Source organism: Pseudorasbora parva, chromosome 11, assembly GCF_024679245.1.
Source record: "Pseudorasbora parva isolate DD20220531a chromosome 11, ASM2467924v1, whole genome shotgun sequence".
NCBI classification, from domain to species: Eukaryota; Metazoa; Chordata; class Actinopteri; order Cypriniformes; family Gobionidae; genus Pseudorasbora; species Pseudorasbora parva.
Window position 1 is genome coordinate 40,750,277 of NC_090182.1, and position 19,709 is coordinate 40,769,985.

Here is a 19,709-nt window from a genome sequence, read left to right on the forward strand (position 1 = left end):
GACCGAGTCTGCGCAGTAGCGATTTCGGGACCGGAGTTGCGCAGTAGAGCGCAGGAAATAGAGCAGGAAGTACAGCGGCGATATCAAAAGCCCGCCCACACTCTCGCAGATGCAGAACAATTAATTATGTTGGTGTGAAATAAACAGTTATGGAAATGTAGAAATTAAAGCTAAAGCTCCAATCTGCTCCCAAAAATCCCGAAAAAAGTCTGTTAGTGCCTCAGTGACAACTTCACTCAGAGAAGCCGTCAGTCTCAGCTGTCAATCATGACGTCACACCCCCCGTTTTTATAGCATCAGATAACTAACTCAAACTAAACTTATTTTTAAAACGAACACCTGAAATGAAATCATCGTGATGATAACTGCCTTCAGTGACATACACTAACTTTGGGGAACATTTTTTGAAGTGTAATTTTATTGTTTAGTTTGCCTCGCGTCCATTAGAAAACACAGAGGAGCGGCTATACTGGGACCGGTCACCGGGGGGCGATCGAGGCGCGAAAGCTTCAGTAAATGAGAGGGAGACTGCAGGCTTGCTCCAAGACTACGCAATACTGAAACCCTTGAATCTGCCACGACGTCATTAACGTCTGCGCAGTTTGCAGCGCCTGTTGATGTCCTCGAACACACCCTGCGAAAGACTCGCGTTGTTGTCCTCGCGTCCGTGCGATAGCCCAACATTCCGCATGGATTTAACTATCTTCAGCGTGACATCTGGAAGGACAGACTCCCCTGCTGTGTGTAGTCACCACACACACACGTTCCGTTTGTGTTTTGTTAGACGAGGGCAGGTTATGAGTACGTGAGGTGCTTAAAGGCTGCTGGAGTCCCAGGAAAGTATATGTTAGCCAGCTAACTAACGTTAACTGCTGTCATTGTGAAAGTGACAGTAAAACTTCCCTATCAAGCGACTGCAACGTCCTGTGAGGATTAAACCTGCTGTTCCTGTGACTCTGGATTATCGCTTCGCATGAAAGGTAACGTTAAAGAAATCCTGCTGTTTTGTTCTCTTCACCTCTGTTGTTTATGTTAGCTGTGGGACGGAGAGCTCAAACAAGTTAACGTTAATACATCTCCAGAAATCTGCCTGCTTACACATCTCTTACCTCCTTTACTGAGACGATGTATGAATTTTTGTAAATAGGGATCAAAGCTTGGTTTTATTAATATCTTTCAGTATTTTACTTGTAACTTGGTCAAGTGTTGTTGATAATGTCGCTTGAAACTGAAGTTTAATAATGCATTTGGAAAAATAAATGCTTTTTTATTGATAGTTCATGTTGAATAATGTAGCTAGTTAACTAAAGTTAAACAAATGTAACTTTCTTAAGTCAATGGTAACTCTTATGTAAAGTGAGCTAAAATATACACTTTGAATTTATTTGGATATTTTTACGATTTAAAAGTATTGTTTTAAAATATAGAAACTCATGCTTGTGAAAAAAGAATTGTGTAAATATTGATTTATTCTGTTGTACGTTGCCGTGGTCACGTTCACACATTGTGTCGCCTGAAAGTGAGACGTTAATTCAAAATTAACTTAAATGTTGTCAGTAACATTCAGAGTGGATTTTTTTCTTTATTAAGAAATCTAAGTCTGTTTAATAAGACTGTTATTATTAAAATACCTGTTTAAGACTAGCAAAACGTATGCACAAGTACCATACATATTGGTAACATGTTACCTTGAAAATATAATGCTTTTTATATTGATTAATTTTTATAGTTTGCTTTGCATTCGACACATTTAGCAAAACTGCCCAGAATCACAAAGTTTAGTTGTTTATACTTTCAGTTTGTTGTCTTAAGTGGTTGTATGCATGGGATGACTGATGTTTGCTCTGTGTCCAGTGCTTGACACTTGCATGCTAGTTTTACATACACAGTTGCACATGCCCTGTTGTCTTGTTCCATAGGAGGAATGGCGTTGAGTGCTAAACTGTGTCGTGTGACTCTGGGGGTCGAGGGTATGACCTGCGGATCCTGTGTTCAGTCCATTGAGGGCCAAATTGGGAGCCTTCCTGGTGTCATTCATATACAGGTGAGAGGGACTTTAATGCCATCACATCAAATAAACACAATTAATGAGTGAGTGTAAATGTGATTATTATTACCTGTTATTATCTTACAATTATTATTTTTAATTATTAATATAATTAGTGCAGTTACCTGCTTGGCCGATTAACAAAAGACTCCCTGTGTGAGTTCCAAAATATACAACACCCTATAAATATTTTCTTAAGTGAATTTGACATTGTGTAAAACATTGGGATGCTCGAATATGGTAAAATATCATAATCACGACTTTTTTGCTCAATATTGAAATCACAAGTTTTTCAGGAAGATGAACTAACAGTGTTATTCAGATAAATAATAGCATAAAACAGAAGTTGAATATAGTAATCATCTGTAAAATAACACTGCTGTAATCATTGAATATGGGTCATTGACGGATAAGACTTTTTAATAGGCCAATTTTAAAATACCAAAAATATGGATATGTTTGGCCATTTTATAAACATTTGGAATGTAGTGTACACATGCCTTTATAAAGAAAAGTAAAAAAAAATTACATTTTAGTGTTTTTACACTTAAGTTAATGATAGGCGCATATCTGAAGCCCATAGTATACTTTGCTCATGCACATTGAGGAGGCCGCCTGGGCAATAGTATCTCTTTCGTGGCTTAATGCACTTTTAATAGCACTGTTTAATATCAAGCATGTCCCACAGTTTAGCAACAATAGATTGCATTTTACGACGCACACCTATTCGGCTGATTTGGATGTCAAGTTTAGGCTTTTAGGGAAGAACGAAATCGTGCCACTGTGAAGGAACGTACGGTGCGTGGGACAGGATGCGGCAGCTTCACAATTATTGTTTTAGTTCGAATATCTTGTTTTCATTATCGGTGGATGCCATAATCGAAAAATGAATTGCCATTAATCGTACAGCCCTGGTAAAAGGTGTTATAGTGTCAAATTGTGTGTATATTTGATCAAAAATATAGTAAAAACTAATATTGTGAAATGTATTACTTTTTTATATAATTGTATAATTTAAAAATGAATGTTTACAAAAATATTAAATATGTTTTCAACCGATGATAATCAGAAATTTTTCATCAGCATCAAATTATCATGTTAGAATGATTTCTGAAGGATCATATGACACTGAAGACTGGAGTAATGATGCTGAAAATTCAGCTTTAATCACAGGAATATATATATTTTTAAATGTATTTAAATGAAAATCAGATGTAATTTTTGTAATTCTTTAACTTTTCTTTAACTATAATTTTTGACTATCAATTTTATGGTTTTATTATTATTATTAACACATTATATATGTACCTTTTTAGCTTGGGCTTTTCCACAATGATAATCAGTGTAAATTTCCTCGTTTAACCCTAAACCCTAAAATAATCCTTCATCCCTAAACAAACACGCATAAAACTAGCTAAGCACGGATACAATTTCCAGGTGTCCTTTTTCCATGAATCAGTGTGTGAGAGGGCCTCTCTGAGTGGCTGACAGAGCAATCTGACAGCAATATATGGTGGTAATAATATTTACCAGAGCCTTCCCTCCAGCGACTTCCACGTAATTGAAGAAAGCCATTCGTATGTTGAACTTAGAGACACAGCCTAATTGTTGTAATTCGTCCTGCCCTTTCCCTTAAAACACAGTTACCCTGCAGACATGGGTCAAACAAGCGGATAATTGAATCATTTATTTGTCTAAGATGCCATTTTAACCTTTGAAAAGCAAACTGGTGGTATTACTATTGACCAGTACTGTCAAATGCCAAATACTATGTCTTTTGTTAGAGGGCATTGTCTTAGCGAGCAGTCAATATACTGAGCACAAAAAAGCAACTCGGTCTAAAATTGTGCTTATTGTGCAAAACCAACTTCCTGTTGTCTCCTCATGAGGATTTCAGGGTTTAAGGGTCATATGATGATATGAGTGAATCACCCGTGTGAGCTGCTTGAGGCTTCGTTGTCACACACAGACTGTATGCGATGATCAGCACGTGCTTAGAGAAATGAAACAAGCTATTTTTCATTTAAAACTAAATATAATAGCAGCGAGTACTCTGGAATGCTTCATAACAAGTTTGCCAGGAACATTAACTTCCATACAATTTTGCATTGTTTTTGAAAGAAGTCTCTTATGTTCACCAAGGCTTCATTTGTTTGATCAATAAAACAGTAATATTGTGAAATATTATTACAATTGAAAATAATTGTTTTAGCTTGTAATATTTAACCTCATAAGACACTGACACTGGAATTGAGTATTTTGAAAAAAATCTAATTGATTCAGCTAATTTGCGTATTCATGTGTTTTTGGAGCAACATGTAATGGAAAAAAAAGTGTATTGAATGGGAGTATTAGTTGGTAATTTCTTCATAATATCTTATATTTTATAGGAACATTGATATATAATTTATTTCCCTATTCACCCAAAATGCCTGATAAATGTTTTGTTATACATTTTCCTGAGATGTTGATTTATAAAACAATTTTAAAATGAATCATATTTAGATGATGCTTACAAAATATGATCATATTTCCATAAGAGTGCAAAATTTGATAATTTAGTCATTTTTAGTTTATTTTTAAAGAGATGGAAATTTGTTGTCCTGGTGAAACCAAAGAAAATGGTATCTGTTCCTGTGATTAAAGCTAAATTTATTAGCATCATTACTCCAGTATTCAATGTCATATAATCCTTCGGAAATCATTATGATATGATGATTTGATGCTCAAGAAACATTTCTGATTATTATCTATGGGTGACGTCACGGACACTACTTCCATATTTTTTTCTCAGCCTATGGTTTGATCTGATACAACTGGAGTACAAGGTTATGAAATGCATTATGTGAATGCTTGGCTAAAGAGATGTGTCTTTAATCTAGATTTAAACCGGGAGAGTGAGTCTGAGCCATGAACATTATCAGGAAGTCTTTTCCGGAGTTTAGGAGCCAAATGCGAAAACGCTCTCTGTCCTTTAAAAGGGCTTTGATATCCTAGGCACTACTAAAAGTCAAGAGGTTTTTGACCTTAGAGCATGATTGATTTTTAGCGCGGTATGAGATCGATTAAATACAAATGAGTTAAACCGTTTAGGGGTTTATAGGTCAGTAGCAGCAATACATTTTAATCGATACAGAACTTAAAGGGAAAGTCCCTTTAAGGTGACCTGTAATGTTTTGTTCTTAGTACTCAGTTATGGCAAAAGAAAATAGCTTATTTATTTATATTATGGGTGCTGTTCAGTGAGATGCAACCATACATCATAATGATATATACAAATAAATAGTTCAAAAATGATACATTGTGATTTCTGGATTTTTTTTAATAGATTATGTCTCTCACAGTGGACATGCACCTACGATGACAATTTCAGACCCCTCCATGATTTCCTATTGGAAGAACTTGCAAAATAACAGGGTGTTCAAATACTTATTTTCCTCACTATATCATGTACTGTAATTCAGTACAGCTGGAATGCAAACAATCAGCATCCAGGAGGGGAAATATCTGCTGGTTAATGAAGTGTTGTGCAACCATGGACACGTATGCCATTTCTAGTTACTGGAACAATGGTGTTCTACGAGTAACTGTATGGCTTTTATTGGGCAATTTGACTGTGAAGTGTACTGTAACAGAGAACAGATTATCACATTATGATCTTTTTTGTACCACAGGTGTCTCTGGAGCTGAGCAACGCAACTGTGACATATGACCACACTCGTCATAGTCCAGAATCCCTAGCAGAGGCCATTGAAGATATGGGGTTTGAGTCCAGCCTGACAAACGCTACATCAAAACCAGTGCAAACAGAAACCAAAGTATTCAGGATAGCAGGCTGTAGCACAGACTCTGTCCTAAAGGCACAGAGCGCACTGGCCCAGACGAAAGGGGTGCTTGAGACCCAAGAGAGTGCTGATAACCAAAGCCTGGCTGTCACGTTTGTCCCGTCTTTGGTCAGTGTGGAGCAGCTCGGGGAAGTGATGCGCTTCCTGGCTCCTGATGCTGCCAGCGGCCCAGCGCTCAGTCCACAGGAAGGGCCGACTTCTCGCAGCTCGAGCGGGGTTGAGGCGGTGAAAATGCGTATTGAAGGAATGGTTTGTCTGTCCTGCACCACAACCATCGAGGGCAAGATTGGGAAGTTAAAAGGGGTTGAGAAGATTAAAGGTACCTGTGACATTTACCTTTGCTAGAGTGAAACAATCTCCAGTGTTGTCACATTGAACTTTTAACATTTATTGGTGAATCGTTTAGTTTACATGGTATAATGAAGTTTAAACTCAATGACCTTTTGCTGCCAGTAACTAGATAAGAAATTAGGTCTTACACAATCTATACATTTAGGTTGATGTAATGAAGATGACCTTCACTTTCTCATTTATTGCCTAAAGTTGCACAAGTTTCTTTTCCACTGAAAATGTTTTATCCCGACATAAATGATAGCATTTTAAAAATAATGAGAGATAGTGACAGTTTGCAGTGCTCTAGAAGTTTATTCTACAGAAGGTGGGTCACGCCCTGTTTTTCATCATTTTTACATTGTCCCATTTATGGTTAGTCTGCCATTTTGAGATCACGTGACCAGCTGATTAGAACTTGCTTTATATACCCTTAACACCACTATCAGACAATTTCAAAATAAATATGCCATAAGTGACAAGTGTAATGTCACCTGTAACCAAAAAGTTACTTTGTGATGCTACTTTAATGTTGTCACTGGAATTTCTAACTTTGATAATGCCTGAAAATATTGAAATTCAAAGGCTTTTTGATGCCACTGGTAAAAACTGCCACAACATTTAAAGGCATAAAATTTTACCAATTTCTAAGGTAATATACTGTTTTGACCATAGACAGTGTTATTAAAGGTGCACTATGCAACTTTCCGTGCACTGGAGGGCGCCTATTCAAAACAAAGGCGTAGTTTGATGACGCAAAGTTTGAGCGCACCATCTTGGGACATGTGGTCTTCATCTCACATCCGGTGGAAAATAGGACTTGGGCAGAAATCGCGGTTATCAACATTACTGTAGTATAAAGCAGAGCAGCACCGAGTGTTGTGGACCTGAGCACAACTGCTGGAGCGATTATTAAACAAATACCCCCCTCGCGAATACCAGGACTTTTATGATGACGGGACGGGACACATTCGCTGGGCGCCTGCACTGATCCGCTCTTCCGGTTATGATTATGAGATATTGCAGCTCTGTTTATCATATTAGATACATTTAAGTGTGTTGAAAATGATGTTATGACGTTACTCCGTGCGTTCACTTGTTCACACTGCTAAGAGTAAAGCGCTCCTGCTAAATAAAACCTGAAACCGAGGGTAACGCAGATATGACGCAATTGACAGGCGACTTCCTCAAACGCTATGCTGAAACGTCCCGGTCTTTAGTTAAAATAGCAATTTTCTCACAATTTTCAAAAAGTTGGAAACATTTGGGATATTGTAGGTACTTAACTGAACAAAATATATGACACTGGCCTTGTGGTTTTTGGATATTTTACTGCAAAAATGCTACATAGTGCACCTTTAAATGAAACTCTGCTCTTTAAGATTGCTCAGGCCTGATAGCTCTAAGAGGGATTATATTACAATGATGATTAAATATTATTTCTTAGGCATGTAACTTCTCTGTAAAATAATAAAAGATTTTATAGTTATTTAAATTATTGTACATTACTTGATAAAGCAATACAGTAGTTAATTTCACTTAAAAGAGTTAAACCCTCATACTTTTGTTTTGATAGAAGAATGCAGGGAGACATATTAGTTTTTGTGAGGGCAGGTTTACAAATGTTTCTCATTTAGTCATTTAGTGAAATGCTGTAATCATTTTTCCACAAAAAAATGGGGAAATTTGCGAATATGAAAATCACAAAGCATGCAGAGATGGAGATGAGAACTGAGATGCTCTGAGATTAGGAAAACACCGGATCATAATGAGCTGCTTGAGTCTAAATATTCACTGGGCTTCTGAGACGTGCAGCACAATAGTCTATATACTTATTTAATAAAAAATAAAAAAACACACAGATAGTGAGAGAGCAAGAAAGCGCAGCTGATGTGATGTACCATTTCAAAGAAACAATTTTTATCAACCCTATGCTGTATCCTTACCAATAGTGTCAGTATAAGTCCATTGTTGTCAGTCAGCAATCATGAATTAAAGGTGCATCAAGCGATTTCTGGGAGTTATTGTTGAACACTGTTGATATTTCAAATCAACCCAAACAAACACACCCCTCCCTTCATCACTCGCGGTCATCTGATCTTGACAGACTCAACGGAAGAAAATAAATAAAGCAATTTTGACATGGAAGAAGGCCTCAGCACACACCTACCTATTACGTAATCGCCAAAGACCAATGGTATTACAAAGGTGTTTACACCAGCTGGTTTGAACTCCCAAAATGAATTGTTCAGAATGACGTAACAACAGTTTGTTCTATAGTTTCACTATTGGGGCCTTAAAGCGCGTGTCTGATCATAACCCTTCTTTTTCCACTATATTCCTCTGACATTTTCTCTTTCTACAGTCTTTCTTCAAATCTCCCTCTTGCTCACTCTCTCTCCACCCCCATCATGAGTGTAAATCATGAGCCCCTACTGCTGATTTGCTACAAGTGTGTTTGTGCTGCACTGTTCGATCCACTTTCAACTGCGTTTTTTAAGAAATTGCTTACTGCACCTTTACGTTGAGTGTTCTTTTGAATTCTTGAAGTTATTTTTCCTGAGTATTGATTTTGGTTTTGTCCATGCTTTTTCAGTTTCTTTAGATTCCCAGGAAGCCGCTGTTCTTTACCTGCCTTATGTCATCACGGTGGATGAGATTGTGAAACAGATCGAGGTGGCTGGTTTCAAGGCCATTGTTAAGTCCAAACCTCGTCAATTAAAACTTTCGGCTAGTGAAGTAGAGCGTTTGTTAAGCTCGCCCAAACAGACTGCCTCCTCTCCAGTAGAGAAGGTTTCTGTACCGTCCACAGACCACAGCATCACTACACTGATTCAGGTTACAGGAATGCACTGCAAGTCTTGTGTGGTTAATATTCAGGACAATATATCCAAGCTGCCTGGTGTGAGTTCAGTTGTCGTGTCTTTGGAGAACAGACAAGCTTCAATTCAGCACAACCCAAAACAAGTCTCAGCAGTGGAGCTACAGAGAGCCATTGAGGCCCTTCCTCCAGGGAATTTTAAAGCTATTATACCAACTTCACCAGAGCCAAGCTTCCTCCAGCCCCTGGTATCAGTAGCAGAGATCCACATCGAGGGCATGACCTGCGGCTCCTGTGTTCAGTCCATCGAGGGCATGATCTCTCAGAAGAAAGGAGTGAGATCGGCCCAAGTGTCACTGGCCAATCATCAGGGAACCTTTGAGTTTGACCCTTTAGTGACTTCCCCTGAAGAGCTGAGGGCCTCCATAGAGGACATGGGCTTTGATGCTTTTCTGCCTGGTAAATGTTTCTTCTATTTCATGGGGCAAATCTTCCCTTCTATATGCCCTCACCACTGACAAACATAGGCTGGTTAACAGTTTTACATTGTCCCATGTATGGTGCTTTTTGGTCTTGAATACCTCTGATGCAGCACTTCATATAACAAACCTAAGTTGTATGACCGAGAATAAATGGGTGAATCTGAGGCATCAAACCCATTCGGTTATGAATGCAAGTTCCAAAGTGTCTGCCTGGTTAAAAACAGGTTAAAGGGTTAGTTCACCCAAAAATTTGATTTTTCATCTTTGAAACGCAAACAAAGCTGCGTTTAAATTTAATCTGACAGAGTTCTTTGTCTCCATTGAAATGTATAATTCCACCAAAATTTGATGCTTTAAAGGGTTCAAAAAGATATTATGAAAGAAGATGGATAGATTTAATTTTATTCACACATTGATCAACGCACATGTAAAGAGCTCATCGAATATAGTGAACACTGGAACTCATATGTGCTTGCTTGATGAGCGAGAACCCTTGAGGTTTGTTTCAAGCAAGTATATTTGAGATCCCGATACCATATTTGAGCCATGACTTTGAGCGCCCTAAAAAAAAAAATGGCCTAGTCATATTTCACCACACAATCAAAAGCAGTACAAAAGCAATAAATTATGCTTTGCATAAGCCAATGTCTAGTCCTGTTTAAAGTCCTACTGAACCGGAAGTAGCGAGTGAGTTTTCTTCCTTGCTGTGACGCATTTCCAAGTGAAACAGAATATTGAACAGAGGGCAGGGTTTTACCTCAGCGCTCCTCCTCTCCATCGGAAGTAACTTTTCAGATTTTGTTTAAAAATTACCACAGCAAACAATTTTTTTTCTGTGTATTAACTTGAACAGATTAGTTGTTCACCCTAATACCTGTAATACTTGCTAAAAAAGTAAATAAGATCGATTTTGATTTCATGAGGACTTTTTTGGGGAATGTTACTCTGTTGTCATTACAGTGAAGCACATTTCCTTCCCATTTCTCAATACTGTTTTCTGTCTTGATGTTTTATTTTTGGGTTTTGAATTTACAGAAATGCAAGTCATCATGACTTGATGTTATCATAGTGTTATTGTTATTATTATAACCAATTGATCGCATCAAAATTAAAAGTTTGCGCATACATAATGTGTGTATACTGTGTATAATTACATACATGTATATATTTAAGAAATGTTTGCATACTGTGTATTTTAACTTTTATAATATAAATAAATGTTTGTTATTTATAAATATATACTTATTTTTTCTTAAATATACACATGCATGTGTGTGTATTCAAATATACATAATGATACACCGTATACACACATATTATGTAAACACAATAAATATACATAAATAATAGGGATGCACCAAAGTGAAATTCTTGGCCGAAGCCGAAACCGAATAATAATGAAATGCTTGGCTGAAGGCCGAATACCGAACTCTGTGTTTCACATTTTTTTCCATTTATTTGGCAATTTTTTTTACCATTACAATAATTAAATAGTAAAAATGTGCTTTTTACTATTTTGTGTTGCTTTTCAGAGAAATAAATCAAATAACAAAAATACAATTTCAAAATATTTATTTAACACTGAACATTTTTTTAACATTCCAGCAGATATTATACAAACTAAGCACAACATAACTTAAAATAAATAATTAGTAAAATAAAAAATATATTTTTATTTGGCCATCTTTGAAGCCCCCCTTCTTGAATAGCCTATGTTAGGCCTATAACTGACTGCTGAAAGAATGTAACTCTGTATGTCTACAACAACAAATGTGCATTGAATAGTGCAAAAAATGTGGATGAACCCACAACAAATAAATAACTGTCCTAGACAAAAGCCTACTTAGCCTACTTCTTCAGGAAAAGTGGCAGGTTCTTCTTTATGAAAAGTAGCTTCTCTGCTTTTTCACATGAAAGTCGGTTCCTCTTCTCATCGATGACATGAGATGCAGCACTAAACAGTGCTTCCACACTGCTGACAAGTTTGCTGCATAAAGCGCGCGCCTCTCACTCTACGTGGGTTACTATTTGATCGCGTCATTAAAAACGTCATTATTCGGCAAAAATTATTCAGCCTTTTTACTTATAATTTCGGTTGCCGAACATTCGGTGCATCCCTAATAAATAAAGGGTAATAAGAATTGTAAAAATGCAACAATAGTTCTAATAGGCTTTTTGTTTGTTTTTATTTTGGGGATGGGGGATATGAGCCATACGTGCTTGCCAGTTTTTTTTTTAGATTCACCCAACAACAATATTTGAACATTTGTCTTGTTCTGTTAGCATTTTACTGTACTTTGCAAAGCTGTATAGTTTGACTTTGCCCTAACTGTATATGATCACTGAGGGAATTATTTTAATTTAACAGGGCACACACAAAAAATCTGTATAACCAGCTAAACATTTGTCTTTTCAGTTTATTGTATTTTGTAGTTCTAGATGTAATTCCTAAATTGCCATTTCCACTGAAACCTGACCACTTTTAACTTTGTCCTGCCGTTTTTACAGAGACTAATTCATTGGTGCCTTCAGTGGTTAAAAGCCCATTGCCGTCAGCACCGTCCCTCCGCAGCTTATCGCTATCTCCAGTCTTGTCATCTGTGAAAGAGATTGAAGCAGAGAGTGATGCTGAGCCTTCAGCAAACACTATTTCCAAATGTTATATCCAGATTGGAGGAATGACCTGTGCCTCCTGTGTGGCCAACATTGAGAGGAACCTCAAGAACGAGCATGGTAATCCCTGATCTTTCCAAAACGAAATAATGTTGGAATATAACAGAATCAGTATCTGTTACAAAACAAGAGAAAATTGGAATATATATTTATTCAAGCATAATTAATTTGTCATTATGTCCATCTTCCACAGGTGTACACTCTGTTTTGGTTGCACTGATGGCCAGTAAAGCCGAGGTTCGATACAGCCCGTCGATCATTGATCCTCAGAGAATAGCGGAGTTTATCCGAGAGCTCGGTTTCACTGCCACAGTCATGGAGAATTATGACGGCTCAGATGGAACCCTGGAACTCGTGGTTAGTATTTCATCAAGATCCTGTTGTAGATTTTTGATCCATTTTTCTATCAACAAAAGATTGTCTCTTTTTTTAATAGGTCAGAGGGATGACATGTGCCTCCTGTGTTCACAAAATTGAGTCTAACTTGATGAAGCAGAAGGGCATCCTTTATGCTTCAGTTGCCCTAGCAACTAATAAAGCCCACATCCAATATGACCCAGAAGTGACCGGCCCTCGAGATGTAATCAGATGGATCGAGGTAAATTCACATTTATTTTTATGTGAATAAATCTGTTCAAAAACATATTAAGATCTGTTCCAAAACCTAATGAGTTACCCACATAGACAGCATTTAATTTGGACTTAACAATGGCCTTGAAACCAGCTACCTCGATCTGTTTCACAATCTCATCCACCGTGATGACTGAAGGCAGGTAAAGAACAGCAGTTTGCTAACAACAACTCTGGAATCTATGATTTAATTATGAATCAGTTGTTTGTTTTCCATAAGGTTTTGAGTTGCTGTTCTGAATCAGTCACTTATTAAGTTCAGTGTCTGTTTTTTATGTTTAGGAACAGATTTGTAAATAATATTATAGGGAACTATGAAATCTGTTTTCTAGCATGTTCTTACATGAACTTCCCTATTTTTGACGAACAGAACATGGGATTTACAGCCTCTCTAGTAAAGAAAGATCGTCCTGGAAGTCACTTGGATCACAGCTGTGAGATCCAACAGTAAGTAAATAAGCGAATAAGAGGAATACTGCAAGTTTCTGCAATGAATCTGTTTTTAAAGTGCCCTATTATGCTTTTTTAAAATGTTCTAATTTTGTTTCAGAGGTCTCCTACAATAGTTTAACATGCATCCAAGGTCAAAAACACTTTAATTTTCTCATAGTATGCACTGCAGCATCACCACTTTTCTCACAGTGTCTGAAACGGTTTGATAAATGATCCACTTCAGCTTTGCAGCATATTTCAAATAATAATGACTATATTATTAAAGAGCTTAATTATATACCCCTCCTTCTCAGTCTTTTGTGATTGGTCTACTTTGCGCCGATTGGTCATATGGCCCAGTCTGTTGTGATTGGTCTACTCTACTCTGATTGGTCAGATGGCCCAGGCATTTCCGAAACCTTAATTTTTGGAGACAATTGATCTGCTTTTGATCTTTGATACTTTGCAGACATTTTAGAGTCTCAAACGGCTATATTACAAACTAGGCCTACATGAAAGATAATATATGGAAAAAGCATAAAAAAGGCACTTTAAAACAGGATTACCTCAAATAATAATCATGGAATTTCAACATAACCTTCTTTGCTGCTTTGTCTCAAAACCTAGTGAGCTGCCTTGATGTCCACTACCTACTTTCAGCTTCGTGATCAAACACAGCTAATGTCTTTCTTTTGACCTGTGTGTGCATAAGTTCACATTGCTTTGTTTTCTCCTAGGTGGAAAAGATCATTCCTCATCAGTTTGTTTTTCTGTGTGCCGGTTATGGGCATGATGATTTATATGATGATCGTGGATCACATGATGGAAATGTCCCACCACCATAACGCCACAGCCGAGGACAGAGAGAAGTACCACTCCACCATGTTTCTGGAGAAACAGATTTTGCCAGGCCTCTCCATCATGAACCTGATCTCATTTCTCTTTTGTGTCCCTGTGCAGGTTGGTTTTTTACTATTATCAGTGTCTTACTTTATATATTTAAGTCCTTGAAGGGTTACTTCAGTGATTTAGCGTTAAGCTTTGTATTTAAACTGGGTCATTAATGTAGTAGAAATGTGAAATTATTTTTTAATTTGGTGCCCCGTAGACTGAGAAAAGATAGGAAATGTATTTTTTATCTCATGGGGATGAAAGACAAAAATTCCCAGAATGCTTCGCTGCCCTACGAGGCCACTCCCAAAGCCCCTGGTACTGGATTACTGGATACATTTCCTACTGTGTTCATTTTCATAAAATCAGTTCAGTTAGAGAACAGACACTACACTTAGTTAGACTTAATTAATGTAGCATCACAAAGTAACTTTTTGGTTACAGGTGACATTACACTTGTCACTTATGGCATATTTATTTTGAAATTGTCTGATAGTGGTGTTAAGGGTATATAAAGCACTTAAAACTGAATGTGTCTGCTCAATGTAATGATTGAGCTGCTGAGCGAGCATTTTAATATACTCCCGGGTTTCTAATGATACAAAGCCATATGGTAATCGCTGAAGTAACCCTTTAAGTTTCAGTTGTCTGCTGAATATGGATACTTTATGTACTGAATGAGAGATCTCTTAGTATTTAGTGACTGATACTGGTTTTGTCTCTGCAGTTTATCGGTGGGCGGTATTTCTACTGTCAAGCTTACAAAGCTGTCAAGCACCGGACGGCCAATATGGATGTGCTGATTGTACTGGCAACAACGATTGCATTCACATACTCTTTAGTGATTCTTCTGGTTGCTATGGTAGAGAAGGCAAAGGTGAACCCCATCACCTTTTTCGATACACCGCCCATGCTGTTTGTTTTCATCTCGCTGGGCAGGTGGCTGGAGCAAATAGCTAAGGTGAACAAGCATTTCCAGTAAAACAAGCTATTTATCTACCTGCTATTATTATTTCTTAAAGTGCCCCTATTATGCTTTCTGGATATTACATTTCATGCAGTGTGTTTATAGCTGTTTGTGAATGTAAAAGGTCAACAATTATTCAAAGAAGTGCATGATAAAGGAAGTTAAATAATTAACAGATTCTAAACTGCCTGAAACATGTCATCATTTATTCCAGTCTTACTTCCTGCTCGAACTTACATGGGCTTGTAACAAATTTGCATTTGACCAGTTACAACAGACTGGGCCATCTGACCAATCAGAGCAGAGTAGACCAATCACAATAGTCTGGATAATATGACCAATCACAGCAGAGTAGACCAATCACAACAGACCAGATCATTTGACCAATCAGAGCAGAGTAAACTCTTGGAAAGAAGGTGTTTAGAGAGATCAAATTCTTTGTTGAACTGTTTCAGACACTGTGTGACGCTGCAGTGTATATTGAGAGAAAAGTGTTTTTTTTTTTTTTACTTGGATGCATGTAAACCTGCTGTAAGGGGACTTCCAAAACAAAGCGAGGAACCTTTTAAATAGCATATTAGGGGCACTTTAATTTCTTGCATCGTTCTGCACTAATGTTGATGTGCTTTTGTCTCTTATCACAGAGTAAAACTTCTGAGGCTCTGTCCAAGCTGATGTCTTTACAGGCGACAGAGGCCACTGTTGTTACACTGAATGATGATATGTCTGTGTTAAGGTTTGTGCGACTCCTGTGATGTGTAGTTTTGTATTTCCTTTCAACGGCAATTAAAGCTGACTTCCTTCCCCATATGACCTTGTGTTGTCTCTCTCAGTGAGGAGCAGGTGGATGTTGAGCTGGTGCAGAGAGGGGATGTTTTGAAGGTTGTGCCTGGAGGGAAGTTTCCGGTGGATGGCCGAGTAATTGAAGGACACTCCATGGCAGACGAGTCTCTCATTACGGGTTCGACAGAGCAATTTTCTCCTTACCAACACAAGTACAAACAAAGGAGGCAGGATAATTGTTGTGTATTCCATATATAGTGATGTCAAAAAGTCTGAGCTCAATCATGCTTGTTTGACTTGACCGATAAGGTTCATTATCACGGCGCTCAGCATGTTTGAGCTTCCGCAAGAACCAATGAGGTTCATTCTCATGTGTCAAGCAGACCATGCTGTTTTGAATGCGTTTTTTCAGGATTCAATAACTTTCAATAACTAAATCCCTGATTTTTTGTGTGGTCTCTGATATCTCTGCGGGTAATAAAGTTCCCATAGGATTTTGAGGGAGCCAAGCCTTGTCTAATGATCAGAATTGCATATGAATGATTGTGTGCTCTTTTGATTTCAGTAAGTAACCACATAGCAATAGCCAAGCAATCCAATCACCCACAATCCCCCTAGCATGAGCAAACACTTCTCACATCTTCTTCTCACACTTCTTAAGGGGAAAAAAATCTATAAATATTTAATTGTAATGTTTCTTCTCTTCATTTTCCATTTTGTGCAGTCACTGAACTGTGGTGGTCTAACGGTGTGTGTCTTGTGGTGTAGGTGAAGCCATGCCTGTCACTAAGAAGCCAGGGAGCACCGTTATCGCAGGCTCCATCAATCAGAACGGCTCTCTGCTGATCAAAGCCACTCATGTGGGCACAGACACCACCCTCTCTCAGATCGTCAAACTGGTGGAGGAAGCACAGACTTCAAAGGTGCATCTGTCAGCTCAGTTTTGCTATCATATCATGTCTTTAGAAAATAACAGCTTCTGATTCTTCAGATTATCACAGACGAATGCTTCCTTATTTTTTTTAACTCTTTTTTACTTTTTATATATATATATATATATATATATATATATATATATATATATATATATATATATATATATATGAAGACATTTAATAAGAGCCTTAATTGTATTAAATGTATGCTTCATCTTTCATTTTAAATTCTTAAATTTGATCTAAAAATTAGTGTAAATCAATTGCACTGTTATGACATTGATTGTTTTAAATATTGTTTGAATATACCAATAAGAAATGTTGGAAGGAATGGCGGTAGGTGACGTCTTAATGAGTGAGTCATAGGCTGTGTCCAAAATCACGTACTCCCTTGAGTAGGTGCTTATTTTGAATAAGTAATTACTTCATAGCCGCCCTAAATTTACGTTCTATATAGTATGAATGTAATCTGGACATACTACATTCATGTTGTCATAATCATGTCACCTATCACTGCCATTCACAAATCCTATAATCGTGTCCATTGTATGAAATCTCTTGGGTAGAAATAGATCATCCGGGTACTTTTTGCCTACTCTTCTATGAGTGCTGTGTATTCGGACATAATTATTTTGTCACATACTGTTTTTCGTCTACTATATAGTAGTGGAGTATGTGATTTTAGATGCAGCCATTGAGTCATTTGTTCAAATGATTCGTTCTTTTGGCTGATTCATTCAAGAATGAGGCAGTTGTTTATGACTGGGATATTGAATCTTTGACTCAACCGATTTGTTTAAAATACTGATTCTCTCAGTAATGAAACATGGTCAAGTGTTGCTGTGAGACGTGCTGTGGATCTGCTGTGAACTTTGTTTGAAACTAATTGCGCTGCTAAAACAGAACAAAAACAGTCACTATTGTAACTTAATATTAACTATCTGTTTTTTGAACTGTTGAATGAAATCAGTCATGTTTTCAATCGTGATGATATTCAGGAAAACGTCACTCTTGGTCGTGTGATGATGCTTAGATGTATCATATCATAAATATAAAAACAACACTTTTAGAGTTTTTTTTTTTTACCACAAAATGTTAACAGAGTTTCTTTGTGTGTGCAGTGCTGCACTCACACTAGTAAGGGGCGATATAAAGGATATGCGATATAAACAATACAAAACTGGCCTCAATAGAGATTTTAATTATATTGCACTATCACGATAATGCATGTTGATGACGGAACCTACCTGTGAAATTTAGAGCCACGAGCTGCAACTGATTGCAACATCATCGTATTCATCATCTTGAGTAAACATAGCTGAAAACGAAACGGAGGAGCTGTGAAAAAAAATGACCGGTGCAACATCCATTTGGAATTGGTTCAGATAAGGCTTCCGACGCGCAAATACACAACACACACACACACACACACACACACACACACACACACACACACACACACACACACACACACACACACACACACACACACACACACACACACACACACACACACACACACACACCACACACACCACACACACACACACACACACACACACACACACACACACACACACACACACAGACACACAGACACACTTATCAGTATGAGAAGTAATATAAACTAAAAGCTATTGGCTATTTAAAAAAAGTAAAGGAGCTGTTTAATGTCCAATTCTATCTCTGTTTCAGTGGAAATCAACAGAGCGTTCATGGGATGTCTGCTCTCGCGTCTACAACACACGTCTATGTGCTCTTAATGAACTTGTTTAATATCATGCAATATTTATTGCAGTTTGTCTGTTAGTGTATATTTTTTTATCCAGTATAATGCGTCATGATGCATTATACAAATACTTATTTAACCTGACCTTTGGCCTATATAACCTTTTTTTATTTTAACTTTCTAATCTCAGGCTCCCATCCAGCAGTTTGCAGATAAGATCAGTGGTTACTTTGTCCCATTCATCGTTGGGATCTCTGCCCTGACTCTCGTAGCCTGGATTCTGATCGGCTTTGTGAACTTTTCTCTGGTGGAAAAGTATTTCCCTGTGAGTGAAGCCTGTCTCTGTACATTCATGTTCTTCCAGGTTTCCTACACTTTTGTAGCATTTTGTTAAGTCCACTTCAATGTTAGTCAAGGTTTCTTTAGGTTTCAACAAGCTTTGCATTGAGAATTTTTTGTGTTTACATTGTTCATTTTTTATTTTAGAAGAGCCAGAAAAGTCCTGTTTTCCATAATGTCCCTTTTAAAATATTTATACTGCAGGTTCCATCAGGTCCTTTTAAACTAGGACAGGTTTATACTCTCTCTTTGAACACATTGAAATGACGAATGTCTTTCTCTGCAGGGTTATGATAAGAGCATCTCTGAGGCAGAGGCCGTCATCCGCTTCGCCTTCCAGGCCTCCATCACTGTCCTCTGCATCGCCTGCCCCTGCTCGCTGGGTCTCGCCACCCCCACAGCGGTAATGGTGGGAACAGGGGTGGGCGCCCAGAATGGGATCCTCATCAAGGGAGGAGAGCCATTAGAGATGGCACACAAGGTCAGAGATGCTCCGGTTTAGAGATTTTATTGTTGTTGTGTAGCTACAGTAGTTGTGGAAGAAGATCATTGGAAAAAAAACTGTCTGTGCTTTTAGATTCAGTCAGTGGTGTTCGATAAAACCGGGACCATTACATACGGAGCTCCCAAAGTGGTCCAGGTGAAGATGCTGGCAGAAGGGAATCGGATACCACGCTCTAAACTGCTGGCGATCGTTGGCACCGCTGAGAATAACAGTGAACATCCTCTGGGTGCTGCCATCACCAAATTTTGCAAACAGGTCTGTTTGACTTTGCATTAAGTTACACATTATATTAAATTATAA

General features: G+C 37.8%; 1 protein-coding gene across 1 annotated transcript in view; it reads left to right on the top strand.

Moving 5' to 3' along the window:
• Nucleotides 1–592: 592 nt before the first annotated feature.
• atp7a (ATPase copper transporting alpha) overlaps nt 593–19,709 on the top strand; it is a 33,907-nt gene continuing 14,790 nt past the window's right edge. The window contains exons 1-16 of the mRNA XM_067457963.1: nt 593–980; nt 1,920–2,044; nt 5,722–6,211; nt 8,819–9,502; nt 12,034–12,258; nt 12,392–12,555; nt 12,635–12,796; nt 13,199–13,275; nt 13,998–14,220; nt 14,879–15,112; nt 15,763–15,854; nt 15,952–16,079; nt 16,670–16,824; nt 18,756–18,890; nt 19,191–19,385; nt 19,482–19,664. Of these exons, the coding sequence (XP_067314064.1) occupies nt 974–980; nt 1,920–2,044; nt 5,722–6,211; nt 8,819–9,502; nt 12,034–12,258; nt 12,392–12,555; nt 12,635–12,796; nt 13,199–13,275; nt 13,998–14,220; nt 14,879–15,112; nt 15,763–15,854; nt 15,952–16,079; nt 16,670–16,824; nt 18,756–18,890; nt 19,191–19,385; nt 19,482–19,664 (3,279 nt within the window). The 5' untranslated portion in view covers nt 593–973. The remainder of the gene's footprint in view (nt 981–1,919; nt 2,045–5,721; nt 6,212–8,818; nt 9,503–12,033; nt 12,259–12,391; nt 12,556–12,634; nt 12,797–13,198; nt 13,276–13,997; nt 14,221–14,878; nt 15,113–15,762; nt 15,855–15,951; nt 16,080–16,669; nt 16,825–18,755; nt 18,891–19,190; nt 19,386–19,481; nt 19,665–19,709) is intronic.